This window comes from Episyrphus balteatus, chromosome 1 (genome assembly GCF_945859705.1).
Source record: "Episyrphus balteatus chromosome 1, idEpiBalt1.1, whole genome shotgun sequence".
Taxonomy (NCBI): Eukaryota; Metazoa; Arthropoda; class Insecta; order Diptera; family Syrphidae; genus Episyrphus; species Episyrphus balteatus.
In genome coordinates this window covers 163836586-163852561 of record NC_079134.1, presented here as the reverse complement: position 1 = coordinate 163852561, position 15976 = coordinate 163836586, and the positions used below count along the sequence as shown (strand labels likewise).

The window sequence follows — 15976 nt, the reverse complement described above, 5'->3', positions numbered from 1 at the left end:
AAGAAGAATTGCCATCATTTCATATTTGCATTTGAAGATACCATTCAAGTTGTTCCGTGAATAGATATAAAAATCTAAAGTCGAAAGAAAAAAAAGACATCAAATTGTTTACATTTACCCACATTGACCCTAACATGTCAACAACCGTCAGCCAGATTACCATATTTAAAGAAAATCATGCATGTAACTATTCATAGGTGGAAATAAATACAGTCAACTCCCTCTAAGTCGAACTTTCACGGGACTCAAAAATCGGTTCGAGTTAGAGGTAAATTCGAGTTAGAGGGATTTATTTAATAATTTTTTCTTCAAAATTGTTCATTGAATATGGTGAAAAACCTTTTGGTTAATCTTCGCGATTTTCTTCAAGATAGCTGTTCTTCTTGGTGCAGGGAAATAATTCCACGGGAATCTGCTCCACATGGGAATTTATTCCACCCCATGTGGCAATATGTTAAACTTTTTAAAGTGGAATAAATTCCCGCCCCGAGTGAGAATTTATTACACTTTTAATTGGGAAATAACTTCACCTTCAATTTGGTGATTTATTTCTTGTCATTTTGGAGAATGATTTTACTTTATGTTTGTATTGCATGTGAAATTTGGAAAAAAGCTGCGTTTTGCTGAAATGGGTAGTACCTTCAGTACTACTAACGTATGCAATTTTGAATGAAAATTATAAGTTAGTTAATTTTTCACCTAAGAAAGTTGTTTCAAATAGTCAGAAATTTATAAACCATTTTCATGGCATAAAGAAAAGCTTTTTCCAATTCGATCTGGGAAAATATAATATATTTCTATTGTAAGTTTCTGAAACATAGCTATGTCTTGGATCGTGTCAACTGGTACAAATTAACTAATTACATGCGTCTCATAGTTTTCAGTTCGCGTGATTTGAAGATATCTTAATGATCAAAAACGTATCAAATATTCCTTCTTATGTGACCTTTTTAGTAAAATGAATTATACTAGGGTTTGTGGGCTATAGGTCGACTGATTGAAATAAAACTAACTCAAGAAAAGACCTATAGCCCACAAACCCTAGTATAAAAACGTTTAAACCCTTCTTGCATAATTGGTTGAAAACGAAGCAGAAAAAAATTTGCTCAATGAGAATCTACTCAAATTTCACAACAGAAACGCGAAGCGGAAACAAATTTTGACCACGGGGGAATCAATTTTGAGGTGTGAAAAGGCCTTGTTTTGAACTTGTTGCACAAATTCTTGTTTTGCGTGCAGTACCTGCGATTTTGCAGAAATTAAAAAAAAAATAATTTCTTGTAAACTTTCGATCGTAACAAGTTCTTCGCTCTGCGTCAACAAATCTTACTCTGTTTCAAGCAGTTTTGCTGTTGTTTGTTAATATAAGTCTGGGATATTTAATCTCGGAGTGTCAACCAATTGACATAAAGTATAAATTAGCTGAGTTCATCAATAAAAATGTGAAAAATTGTCAGAGGACAAAAAATGTTACGTATACGCCACAGTGACCCATCTCGGTTATAGTTTTAATAAACTTTCTTTTTTTCTTTTATATTGAGGTATTATATGAATACATAAATAACCATATAAACATCACATCAAGATTACATATACACATCCGATTTGTTAGTTTTTAATTAATATTGATACCTATCCGATAAAAAAAACTTTGAACTTTTAAAGGGTTTATAATATGCATTAATTTTAAAGATTTAAGGAACAAAGTCCAAAACGAAACAGCCATCCTTAAGAAAACCCATTGCCTTTTTCATGTATGAATGACTATTCTTATTGAAACCTATTCCTGTTCCTCCCTTCAAAATAAATAAAGGCTTCCCTCGAAGGTAATTATTTTTTGGGTTATCTCTGAATGTGCGTATTCACAAACTAAATGGAACGTTGTTTTTGTCAGGCTTCTGAAATGTTTACATTTTATTTGCATATATTCATGTTCTTCTTAAATTCTATTCTTTTTTATATAAACGAAAATGCAAATATTTGAATGTGTAATTACTAATTAAAAAATTTTGTTTTTGTTTTAATTTTTTGTTTCATAATGAAAATTGTCTCCAACACATTTTTATTTCATAATGACGCAGTTACCGGTACCATCCATAAAAAAATTTTTTAGCTACCCCAAATCAACAACCTTAATTTACATCTGATGATAGACTTGTGGTAGGCCCCAAAAAAAAGTAAACCTTCATCACATTTTATTGTGTGGAAGTGAGTAGCAAACCAATAAATTTTTAATTTTTCTTAATTCTTGATTTATTGAATTTTAGTTGCCATTTGCATTGTTGAGTTATGTGGTATTTATTATTTAAATAATTTGAACACAATTTACCTTTTTGAAGAATTTCATGAAACCGCAATTATATTGTGAATTCCACAAAATTTGATGAGTGGCATGCAAAAGATTGCCAAAAATGTAGGAATTCCAAATATCGCGTGTGGGATGGATGTTTAAATGGAATAAAATGTTATATATTTCACTGGTTGAATTGAAAGCTAACCTTTATAGTTTTGAATCACACAAATTTTGTATAAATGGTGTCTGTTTATGAAATAAATCATGACATAAATTCTTATTTAATTGGACTTGTTGAATTTTTGTATTGATTTATTTCCTAGACAAAAATTTAAATACTTATTTTAAGGAATTTTTTGTTTTGGTGTTTAAACAGGATAGGTTAAAAAAGAATGTATACATACTTTTGTATCCTTTCAAAAAAGGTTACACTCAATTTTAACTGCCCAAAACATAAATAACATATTGTTAGACTTTCCTTAATGCTTTCTCATTCCGATGACAAATTTTCAATCCCTTTTAGGTCCCATTTTTAAGGAACAATAAGATTGTCATCAAATTTCTTAAAGTCTTTAAACTTAGACTTTGTTTAAAATCTTATCGACGATATTAAGAAAATTAATGTCTCTTTATGGTTGCTGTTAAGAAGTTCAATTTCCTTAGTCCTTACCAGATGGTTCTTTTGGTTCCATCTGTGTTAACCCTCATTAAATAAACGATTTCTTCTTTAAAGAAGCTTATACATAGCTCTATAAGAGGGAATGGTAGTGGAAATTGGGTAAATTAATTCAATAAAGAATATCATTTCTCATTCTACATCTGTATTGTATGGTATTATGTCCCATAAACTAATATGATTAGACTCCTCCACAAAAAGTCATAAAAGTAAACTTAATAATAATTACATCATAGTCATAAAATTGCATTTTGAAAATCTAATCTTTAACACACTTCATAATAATAATAATAAAAAATCCAATAGATAAGTTAATAACATTATTTTTTGCCATCATGAGGAAGTTAAATCTCTCAAAATATATAAATTATCTCTTGCAACATATCGACATGAACTTTAAAACTTTTCACATAAAATCAGAAGTTATATGTACACAAAAAATAAGAGAATAGAAAAATCACAACATATTCGTGTACACCAACTGCGCAATAAATTTTTAGTGACCTTTCGAAAACATCCATAACGAGGATAAATCACAACCATTAGAGTTGCTATATCTGCTATCCAACAACGTGCATTGCACTCTGCATTTTTATTGTGTCTATTTATATGAATAAAAATAGAAATTGATCATAAAAATCAAGATGATACTCAATGTTTTTTTTTGTATTTTATTTTTTGTTTTGTTTTAGAAAAAAAAAATATTGAACTTTTGTGAATAATGGAGTTTACGATTTTAATAACGCCAGGGATTTTTTTATCATAAAAGTCTTTATTCCCTGCAAATCCACAAAAACTTATTACTCTATTATTAATTCAGCTATAAGAACGTGTTCATTTTTAATATTAAACTAAATCATTTGTCTTTGAATTTAAAAATCGATATACTGTTCAGTGTTCACTATTTGTTATAATACAGAACGAGGGAAAACTTTGTGGAGACTCCTGTTGATGATTTACTTAAAAGGAATTTCCAGGACAAATTTCCAATCTTTTCTCAAACTAACTTTGAACATAAAGAACAAAACAAAAGTAGAAACAAACACGAAGCAAATAAAGTTTAGAAGAAAAATGTTTTGGAAAAACTTTCTACTTTTACGATTGCTTTATACGAAAAAAAAAAAAAAATTGAAGTCAAACAATTAGACATGACATTACGATAATGGAGATTTTTTTAGAACCAGTATTAACTTTAACTATTAAAAACGCATTTTCATCGGCAAGAACTCAAAAAGATTTTAATTAAGTTGCAATTTTTCAAATACCTAATCAGGAATCAGGAAGTTAATGTCTCAAAACTCAAAAAAAATCTAAGCTTCATGAATAAAATTTTGAACTACATGCATTTATCATATTTCTAAAAATTTATGTAAATAGAAATTGGGTCAGCAAAAGTATTGTTGTATTATTGTTGAAATATTTCATAGGAAAAATGTTACGTATACACCACAGTGACCATCTCGATTAGTTTATTAAATACTCTGTATTGGGCATTCTTAAACACCTTTTTTAAATAGCTTCAATCTCTAAATAAAGTATGGAATTAGATTCCTTGTGTAACAAGGAGTTTTGGAGTTTTTTTTATTGAAAATTGTAGGAGCCGTTAAAAAATAAAATAATTTTCACCATTATAAAGAGACTTTTTTGCACCCACTTTTTTAAAAATTGTTATTTTTTTTATTTTTGTCGTGCGCGGGTGCAAATTTGGCACGCGGCACACGTACTCGTTTAGATTAAATAAATTCTTCTTTCCCAAAATTCATGTAATTCATTTAAACTAATCGTACCTATCATCCTCAAAGGTAGCAGGTAAATCTCTAATTAAAATATAACCTTTATGCCAAAAACATTTATGAACCACATGACGCATAAAATGTTTCGCTTTTGAATAAAGCAATTAAATACATTTATAGAGAATTGAAACTTTATTTGATGTTTACATACATCAACTGTGTTTTTTGTATGTAGATTTATTGAAAAAAAAAATTGAATACATTCAAGTAACTTTATTCAAAACTGTGTAATTAAATCTCGTTCATTATTAATTACTTTTAAAATAAAATTAAATAAATTGCGATGTCAACCGAAACTAACTAGTTAATTTGGATATGGAATAAAATTATTTTGTTGTAGTTTTGAAAGAGGATTAGTTGATAATAAACAGACATATATTTTTTTCAAATAGTTATTCAAAATTTACAACTGGGTGAATTTATTCTCATCTTCTTTTAAAAAATAAATATAACTTAAATAACAACTTCTGTAGTTATTAAATATTAACAAGTCTTCAGGAAAAAACATCAACGGAGAGTTAAAAATTTTAAATTAATTGGAGTAATATTTTCCAATAAATCCTCAAAATGACGAACTAAGATTTTCTACATAAAATGAACACAAAACCAAACCGAAAACAGAACATCCCACAAACTGTTAATAAAAGCTGGAATGAAAAATTTTTAATTTTCCTGCAGGACATTGGATTTGGTTTTCTTTGATCCGAAAGGAATCTAAGATTTTAATCAAAATGAAATGCAACCAGAAAATAGATTGTATATCAAGGATTAACTATACTATGCATATACCGATGTTATTTTTGATAGATATGAACAAATATGAATTTCTTTTTACCCATGAAAACGAACTTCTATGTAAACAGTTGATTATTTCTACTCAGTCAACCAAAAATTTTGAAAAATTTATCTACCGCAACATGAAAAACTGGACGCATGAGGCAAGATGTATTTGTATTGAGGTATTAAATAGTCATATATGCAATGTACCATTTTGAAAAATGAAAACAAAATTATAAAATGTACTCCCTCAAGTTATCATTAAATAATCATGGGTTTGGAAAACTCCCCAAAATTCTTGTATTTACAAATTTGGAACTATTAACTTTTTATTAGTTTACTATTTCAGCTCAACTATACACTGATGTGCATTTTATGATTTTTCGTTTGGAAATGTGGGACATTGGTTATTGTATATGTGACTTTTTAATGCCTCAATAAAATCTGTTTCTGTTGCGAAAGATATATTTTTTTTATTTTATAAGGTCTACTGAGTACTGTACATAGGTATCTACACTACATAGTATAGCTAAAAATGTAAGGCATGTCTACTCTACGTGTACGATATTCATGTTGAGCTCATCCAATGATATACCCATTTTCTGGTTACATTTCATTAATTACAATCTTTATAGATTCCTTTCCGGTCACAGAAAGTAAAGACCATTGCTCTGTAGAAATCCTAGTCTCAACATTTTGAAAGAATTTACAACAAGCGGTTTTGGAGATGGTTATACTTTGTGGGTTTTTCGGTTATAAATTTGGTTTTGGTTTTTGTGTTCATTTAATATAGAATATCATAAATTTATTGATGATAATGATTTATTGGGATATGGAATTTCAATTATTTTTTCGATTTTTAACTTATTCAGACTTTAACTTTCGTATTACCTATCTATATGTTTCATTTAGAAAAAAATATTTGGTTAAGTTATAAGGTTGACACAAGCAAATAAAGTCAGAATGTTGTTTAATAGTTTTTGAATTAATATTTAAAAATTCAAAGTTCAAACCCTGACAGGCATTTTATAAAACTTTTAAAATGCTTTGAGAATAATTTAACTAATTTGTACATTTTTGATATTTATTTATTTTTTTAAAAACTAATATTTAATTATATTGGAAAAAATCCTTTTAAATAAAACAAAAAGTTTTAAGGTTATTTCCACATAATTAAGCTAGTCCTCACAAAATGCATATTGGTTAGCAAAATTCATTTAATTTATTGTAAAGTAATAAATAATAAATGATCTGTGTAATTAGTTTTGAAGTTATTTCAATTTATTCAATTTATATTTTTGCCAAATCTACATATACAAATACCATTATTTATAAAATATCATCAAATAAATTTTCATTCCTTTGAAAATGTTATATATCTAAATGTTTAGTTTCAAAACGGAATGTTTTATGCATCATGTGGTTGGTAAAATGTTTTTGGCATTCGATGTGCTTTAAAATTATTCAATTGAATAATAAAGGTAATATTTTTAATATTGATTTACAACAATTGAGAGTAAAGGTATGATTGACTTATATTTCTTGAATTTTTAGGAAAGAACAATTAATTTGTTCAAATGAATTGGTTTAATTTGTCTGATTAAGTACTTTATTGCTTCTTTAATACAAAATCTATGGATACGTTAGATATAGGTAAACGTGCATTGGTACAAATGTACATTCATATAGATTTGTGTCGCAATTGAAAAACTGTATTATAACGTATACCTAAAAAATGTCTATGTAGTATAATTGAGATTTTGAAAATTCCAAAATATGTAATGGGTTTAAGTACGCTCATCCAATTTCGATGAGAAGGATTCGTATGGAATATACTTAGTTTAATTATATATTTAGTTTAGTTCAACGATTTTTCTGATTGTTTTAAAAATATTGTAGGAACCGTTATTTTGTCCCCAGGTTTTTTTTTTTTAAGTCTAGTAAGCTGCTGAAGCGAAACTAACTTTTTTTTCTAAGTCTCCAAAGTCAAAAAACTCTTTTGGAGCAAGTTAAATTACCTGGATAGTTTAATGTGAGTTACAAATGATTTAAAACAATCCAAATATTTTAGCACAGGTAAGAATTTATTTGGTTAAGCTGCGTACATACTTTGCAACGAATAGCATTTTATTGTTTAAAAAAAGGAGTAAAAAAAACCGTTTTACGATATGCTATTTCAAAAAGAAATTTACAGATCCGTTTTCAAAACATTGGTTTTTCAAATACAATTTTTGAAATATGACATTTTATTACTACAGCTATTAAGACGCTTTGTATGGAATTTTTGAATCGGTTAAGTCATTTTGGAGAAAGCCAAAAATCAAGATAAAAGCTCTCTGACAAGTCCCGTAATAAAGGTCCAAAAAATATTTTTTGTATTCCAGCTGAAGCCAAGAAGGAATCCAAGTTTCGGTCTTTTCGTTTGAAAACTTCTACCTCCACCTCTGTGACGTTTAAATGTGCAATTTGAAATTAATTGAAAGAAAAGAATCCTTTTACATTAAGGTGAACATCCTTAAATTTTTGTTTAATCTTTAAACTTCAATAAGCGTGTACCTGTACATACAATAAATGAGAAACTATTTAATTCTTAGACGTACACTTAATTTAAAGGAGACAATTCTTTATAATGAAATAAAGTTCATTTTCATTTTAGCAGAGTTTAAACGGAACAGTTCTGAAACCCAATAAGTAAAGTTAATAAGCCGCTCATTTTATTAATGAGATACTTCAACTAACTTGAAATAAAAACAAATCTACTGTGAAATTTAAGTAAAGATTACCAATTCATTCAAATCATACCTTTCTTTATGAAAAGAATTAACACTTCATCGTTAAATTTCATCGCAATGATATTTTAATTATCTATCAACTCATGGTTTTTCTTATTACATTATTTTGTTTGAGCTTCATAGACAAATAAAGCAAATGTTAAAAAATCTAGACAATTACCAAAGAATTTTTATGGGATTCCTCATAAGATGGTATTAATGTTGAGGATTTCTTATCTTCTTTTTTATGACCATCATCCCCGCTTTCTTTATATGCATCATAAATTTAAGATTGTTCATAAAAATGGAATGTCCATTTAACGCATCATATATCTTTAGTTTGAAATTATTATTATTACTATTTGAAGTTTTAGCTTATAGCACAATGGAAATTATTAATACGAAATACTCTAATCCTTTAGAATGTAATATCTTCTTCAGATTATGGTGAATTGGAAATTAAATTCGTTGAAATAAAATTTTATTAATCCTTGAAACTATGTATGTATACCAAACTTACCTTCAAAAAATAATTTAAATTTGCTGAATATTTCATAATGTCAAAGGGTATTTTCTTATACACTTCGCGTCACTTGAATAGAAACAACATTTTTTCTTTAGAAAATAGCGATTGGCGCTTTGGTGAGGTAACTTAGTAGATTTTTGGTTTTGCATTTTCAAAGAGGAACTTTTAACAAACAATGTTGTAAAAACAAAAAACCCAAAACAGAAACCGTATGGCTTCTAGTTGTGTTTTTTCGCATTACCTCACAAAAAACAGTGTTTTTTTTGCGTCACTTGAATAGAAACAAGCTCTTAAATTAGATAAAAATGATGAAAAATCATGGACAACACTAATTTTAGTAAAGCAATATTAAGCTTTGACATTATTTGCACATTATAACCAATTATGGGCTACGAGCTACCAATAGGCCCCACAGAAAATCCATAAATAGCATCTAACATTGGAAATGCACCTGCACTATGCAAAATCGCGAAAGATATTGGAAAATTTGCCAAATTTGGATGAGATAATTTTTAAAATATCGTAAACTAGTGATCAAATCAAAAAATAAGACAGGTGAGACCCAAGTCACGAGCAGAGAAAAAAATAACTTAAAAACTAGCTGCAATTTTCTTCACTTTGCCGCTAAAATCGGTCAAAAACGTGGTGTTAGTGCGATGGAAACGTGTTGGTTTGTTCCATCCTGGAAGTTATAAAAGGTGCACAACATTAAAAAAGCCTCAAAATGCAAAATAACAACATTTTACGTTCTACTAAGATTACAAAAAAGTTAACTATTTTATAGTTGCATTCGAACTGAAAAGTAGTGAGGTAAATAGTGGTTTTTAAAGGAAAACATACAAACTCAGATGGACCACGTTAATATTAGCCCTATTTCATTGGTTTATAAAAGAATAACCTTTATCGCATCGCCAATAAAGGGCACTAAAATGTGTTATAGTAATACGCTTTGTTTTTATGATGCACAAAGGCAAAATTGAAGCTTCAAGCTTCAAAAACAGATGCTAACTTTTACAAAGAAATAATGGTAGAAGATCTTGGCAAGTTTAGGAACGTGGAAGATCAACCGTCTTAGAGATTGCACAAGAATAGTTCAAGAAAAAACAACGCAATAAAAACAAAACAGATGCATTCCGGATAAAAACAAAAGTTTATTTCACTTATTCAATCCTTAAATTGTAGAAAATGTCATTTTCTTAATTTGTAAGAAGTTACCAAACACTTTTATCACTTTCTCCAATTGGGTCCACGATTGTGTACAGTAGAAGTGCATTTTCAATGTTAAATTCTATTTATGCATTTACTGTGGTGCCTATTGATAGCTCGAAGCCCATAATTGGTTATAATGTGCAAATAATGTCAAAGATTAATATTGCTTTACTAAAATTAGTGTTGTCCATGATTTTTCATCATTTTTATCTAATTTAAGAGCTTGTTTCTATTCAAGTGACGCAAAAAAAAACACTGTTTTTTGTTAGGTAATGCAAAAAACAAAACTAGAAGCCATACGGTTTCTGTTTTGGGTTTTTTGTTTTTACAACATTGTTTGTTAAAATTTCCTCTTTGAAAATGCAAAACCAAAAATCTACTAAGTTACCTCCCCAAAGCGCCAATCGCTATTTTCTAAAGAAAAAATGTTGTTTCTATTCAAGTGACGCGAAGTGTATTTTATTGAATTTTAACTTGTATTTATAAAAAGAAGTTTAGAAAAGGAAAATATTTTCACAGAAAATTTAAACAAAGTTCCTAAGAAAGAGTTGAAGCATACCAAATACCAAGAATTGTGACACATTTTGACAACTTATTTCATAAAAAAAAAATTGTTTGCAGTTTGATAGAATTTCTTATACTCTTTTTGGAACTTTGTGGCTTCCACTGTAAAAACTTTTTATTTTTTAATTTACTGTAAAATGCGCATTATAAACAAAAGCAATAACGAAATAGTGCCAACTTAGGATCTATATATTTACAATATTACCTAAGAAAAAATGCTCAAAATAGTGCTTTTTTTAAGTGACCTTTTAACTATTACGCTGTTTCGAAACCAATAAATTATCGAGTACAGTTTTAGTTTTTTATTCGGTTTCTTGAGCTGTGATCTCGCTTTTAAAAAAATCTACTATTTTAAATGAATGAAAAATGACAGGACGCAACTGACAATATGAAGGAGACACTTTGGTGGTAATACAGGTGAAATTGATTTTGTGATTCATATAAAAGTGCGTGTGCTTTTGTGTGGATATTTAACAATGCTCGTGATTTTGGTGCGGATTCATAGATGGCACAGGTTTACACTTACACTATTCGATTCGCTAGCGCTGTAGATCTCCTTTCTAGATGGTTTTGTAGTTGTCGCTGCTGCTGCCGCCGCCCCTACAACCGATCCCTCATTCGGAATATAGTATTTCGAATCATGACTATCACGACTGCCCTCACTATGTTCAACACAAGAGTACTGACGGCGATACAAGCGCCGTCTCTTAGTAGCGGCAGCAGCATTTACCAACGGACGATAATGATAACTATCATAGCTGAATTGTTTTTTACGCCATTGCTCATACTGCCTGTATTGGCTGAATAATCGTCTTCGTTTCAATATAATTTGACGTTTGGCCTCCTGATCGAGCAAATCGAAATCGTCAAATTGCTCATCCGAAGACCTCTGTTGCATTGTTGATGATTGTTTATATCTCTGGCTAAGACTACTTGGCATTGATTGTGTTGTCTTTAAACTATGTTGTGAGCTATCCGGCTGCAATTGGATTTGAGAATGATGATGGTGGTGATCGTGTTGTGAATCCTCAACAACATCATGATGGCCACTACTACGACTAGCAGCAACATTTGTGACAGTGCCACTACTACTTTTTGTGGTGCTATGTGCTGCAGCAGCGCCAGCGTGTGTAGCGGCGGCACTATCACCATGTGCTGGTTGCTAGCTCTCTACATCAGCCTTGTGCAAGAGCGCAAACTGACAGCCACAGTCACGTTCCAATTCTCGGCGTGGATATTGAAAGCACCGATCGAATATACCACAGCCTTCACAACGCGGCAAGCACTATATAGATTAATGAGTTTGATGGAGATCATAATTTTTCTTTTTTTTTTCAATTTAAAGACTAGGTTTTTTTTTTAAACTAAAAAACAATCTAAGTTTATGAGGTAAAAGAAATATTTATAATTTGAAGGACATGACATTAAAAATGGGATTTTTCTTTATATTTTTTGGTATTTCTAACGAATTAACTAAGCGGAAGCAAGCAGAATCAAATCTATATGATAATTATGTTGACACATACCATTTTTAATCGTGACAACTAACTTAAAAAAAAATTCATTCCCAATCTGTCAATCTCTGAGCCAATGTCAACTCGGCTTTAGATCGAACGTAGGTTAGGGGTGTAATAACAATATATAAATATTTTCTAACAAGGAACATTTAATTCCATTTAATTTTGCAAAAACAAAAAAATTTATTGTTGAGGTAAATATTTAATTGGATAATAAATATAATTTATTTAATAATAATATTGTTTTTGGATAAAAGCATTGTGGTATCTACTTTATTTTTTCTGATAAGTGAAATTTTGAATATATTTTTCTTTTTTTTTTTTTCAAATAAAATGAATGAAATTTTAAATAGAAAATAATAATAAAAACTACGTGATTTCGTACTGGGAAATAGATTATGTACCTGTATGAGCATGTCAGAGTGTATATTCTACAATAAATTAAAGTAAAAAAAAAACAAGATGTAAAGATATAATAGAGATATAGAATTTATAACATTTTTTTGCCTATATTTCGTATACATTTATATAATAAACACTTGGTGGAAATTTATCTTAAATAAGTTTTGAAAGTAGAAAATGTGATGATTTTATGTGAAATGATTGATCTTTGGTAAAACCTAAGTTTTTTTTTTTTATTTATTTTTTAATTCATAAAGCAGATTATTAAGAAAAAAAAAACGAGAGAAAGCGGGTTGAAACTTTGTGTGAAAGTAATTAATTTTACTTCATCAATCAAAAAGAAATTTATCTTTTAACAGCTGAGAAGATTAAAAAGCAAATATTAAGCGGAAATGCTGCCAAGGAATCTATCTGAGTTTAATTTTTTTTTGTAGATAAAGTAAGGGAAATTTACGGAGAGAATTTGTCATTCTACCAATAGGCGACTACACTAGTTTACAAAAAATTTTCGACACCAAGTGCGATTATACTTTTCGTATAGATTTAAACCCTTTAAATTCGAAAATCTTATCTAAAAAAATGTTTATGGATAGGTTTTTGAGGTATGATTTTTCAAAGTTTGTTGTCGCTGTTTTTCCCACGAAACTTAGTATTCAGGCTATATCATGAGTAATAAACGACCAATCTGAATAGAAATAAATTGCACGACTGGGGTCGCACGTACTTGCTCTTATGCTTAAAGTAACTATAATGTTAACGCTTTTTATTCAAGAAATTTAAAATTTGATATTTTGAAGAAATTTCATAAGTAGTATAAAAAAATTAAATCTGTTTTTATAATTAATAAAACTCCGTTTTAAAATATCTTAACAAAAAAAACAAATATGCCATTTTATTTCTCGTATAAAAGGGTATTTTTAGAAAAAAAATTTTGAAAATTGTAGGAGCCGTTTTTTAAAAAAATAATTTTTTATATATAAAATTTTTTTAACATTTTTCAAAAAAAAGTTGGTATGCCATTTTGAAGAAATAATTAATTTACACATAAAAACTAAATTTCAAAATTTTTCATTGATCCGTTTTCAAAAAATTGATTTTTCAAAAAAAAATTTTGAAATATTTTTTAAAAAACCAAAAATGCGTTTTTTGAAAATTTTCTAAAATTTTAATATTATCTTTACTTACACACTTTTGTATACAAATTTTCATTTAAATCGGGTTAATTTTGTACGAGATATTCAGAAACGAAAAAAACCGTTCTATGACAGGTACCGTTAATAACGGTACAAAAAATATTTTTTTTATTTAAAAAGTTGGCCCTTATGTGTAGTACTACACACAAAAATTTTAATCAAAATCGTTAGAGCCGTTTTTGAAAAAAATTACCTTTTCTATTTCCGTTATATGGCAGGTACCGTTAGTTTTGGTCATAAAAAAAAAATTTCAATTTCCCCTCTAGGGAATCACCAAAAACTGCTAACTACCAAGTTTGAAGAAAATCACTTCACTCGTTTAGGCTGCAGCTCCAGATAGAGACAGACAGACAGACAGACAGACAGACAGACAGACAGACAGACAGACAGACAGACAGACAGACAGACAGACAGACAGACAGACAGACAGACAGACAGACAGACAGACAGACAGACAGACAGACAGACAGACAGACAGACAGACAGACAGACAGACAGACAGACAGACAGACAGACAGACAGACAGACAGACAGACAGACAGACAGACAGACAGACAGACAGACAGACAGACAGACAGACAGACAGACAGACAGACAGACAGACAGACAGACAGACAGACAGACAGACAGACAGACAGACAGACAGACAGACAGACAGACAGACAGACAGACAGACAGACAGACAGACAGACAGACAGACAGACAGACAGACAGACAGACAGACAGACAGACAGACAGACAGACAGACAGAATTGCCGGACCCACTTTTTTGGCATTCTCCATCATCGTAATGTCATGTAAAATTGTTATCTCGAGTTCGATTTTTTTTTACGAATCCTAAACTTGCCCTATAGTACCTATATCGCAAGTAAAAACGGCATTTGAGAGCTGAATAAATAAACAAGAAACACTAGAATAACTTTTTTGGATAACTCCAGTTGTTTAACCCTCTACTGCATACGAAGCCAAATATGGTTTTGTCTGTTTGTATGCACTTTTCTTTTCTCTGTCACAAAAAAATGGTAAAGATTAAGTACAATCCTCTTCTTTGTGTTTCTGAGAACCCATGTGTTGTGTGTCCGACACAAAATAAAGGTGTATTTTATAATTACACAGGTGAGTCGATCAGTCGTGTGCATTGAAATCGAAAGTGTAGAATATATTCATACTTTAAGTGTTAATTACTGCATTTGTTTGAAAAGTAAAGTGGAATTAAAAATTTATTTTTGATCGATTGTTTAATTGTGTATGCTATGAACCAATTTTTGTTGAAAAAAAGTTATTGGCCTGGTCTTGGGAGGGCAAAAAGTACGGAAGCCATATTTGGCTTCGTATGCATTAAGGGGTTGTAAATCTACACAATTTGTTAAATTTTTTTGTTGGAAAATTTTGTTTCTTTACATTGTTATTTTGCTTGGAAGCTATGTTTTGCTTCAGAAATGAAGCACCTTGCCTTTAAAGACATTTTTCTCATGTTAACCCCATTTCCAGCGGCGCGGCGTAACGACAAAAATTTTAGGGGGAGGGGGGCTCACCTATAATATTTTTCAATCATTTTATTACTTTTTAGTTTTTGTAAGATCTTGGAGTGGGTGAAAATGTTGGAGCAAGACTAACTTCGACAGTGGAAAGAATGTGAACGAGAAGAAATATTTAAAACGGACAAAAACAAATTGCTTTTCTCGGTTGCATGTCTTAAAATGAGCCAAATTTTAATTAATTCTTAACCATTTGTAATGCAATGTATTTATTTTACTTTATTTTGTTTTTAAATGATAAATATTTATCTTTTGATATTTTTAATTGCATTTTTTATATAATCTGAATAAATAAAATTAGTAAAATTTCTTACTCCTTAATGCATACGAAGCCAAATTTGGCTTATAAACAAATTTTTTAAACAAATTAATTTAAATCTTAAAAATTAAAGAGACAATCTTCAAAATTTAACCTTTTTATGAGCTGGGTTAAATGATATGATTTTGAATTGACATGTTTCGTTTATTTATTTTTTTTTTCATACTTGGGTAGTCTTTTTGTTCGTATTTTCTTTTGTAACAAATAATTATGTACTTTCTTTTGTATTACAGTTGTCAGATGTTTTGTTTTCAAAAAACATTTTCATTTAAATTAAAATCATTCAAATTTATAGCATTCGTGCTTAACCTACATTTAATTATTAAATAATTTTCCCCAAATGGGTTATTTAATTCATGTTAACTATGTTAACATCTGTTTGATTTTTATTCAGTGGG

At 29.3% G+C, this 15976-nt stretch overlaps 1 protein-coding gene across 11 annotated transcripts in view; it reads right to left on the bottom strand.

The window, feature by feature from the left end:
- Positions 1-15976, bottom strand: part of LOC129913752 (uncharacterized) — a 123264-nt gene that overhangs the window by 7429 nt on the left and 99859 nt on the right. For 5 of the 11 annotated variants that reach the window (XM_055992638.1, XM_055992581.1, XM_055992608.1 and 2 more), the window contains one exon: positions 12531-12557. The exons of 4 other annotated variants lie outside the window; for them this stretch is intronic. In XM_055992638.1, the coding sequence (XP_055848613.1) occupies positions 12531-12557 (27 nt within the window). Of the gene's footprint in view, positions 1-11135; positions 11775-12530; positions 12558-15976 lie in introns of those variants that run through there. 2 more of the 11 variants (XM_055992647.1, XM_055992656.1) reach the window with 1 other exon arrangement.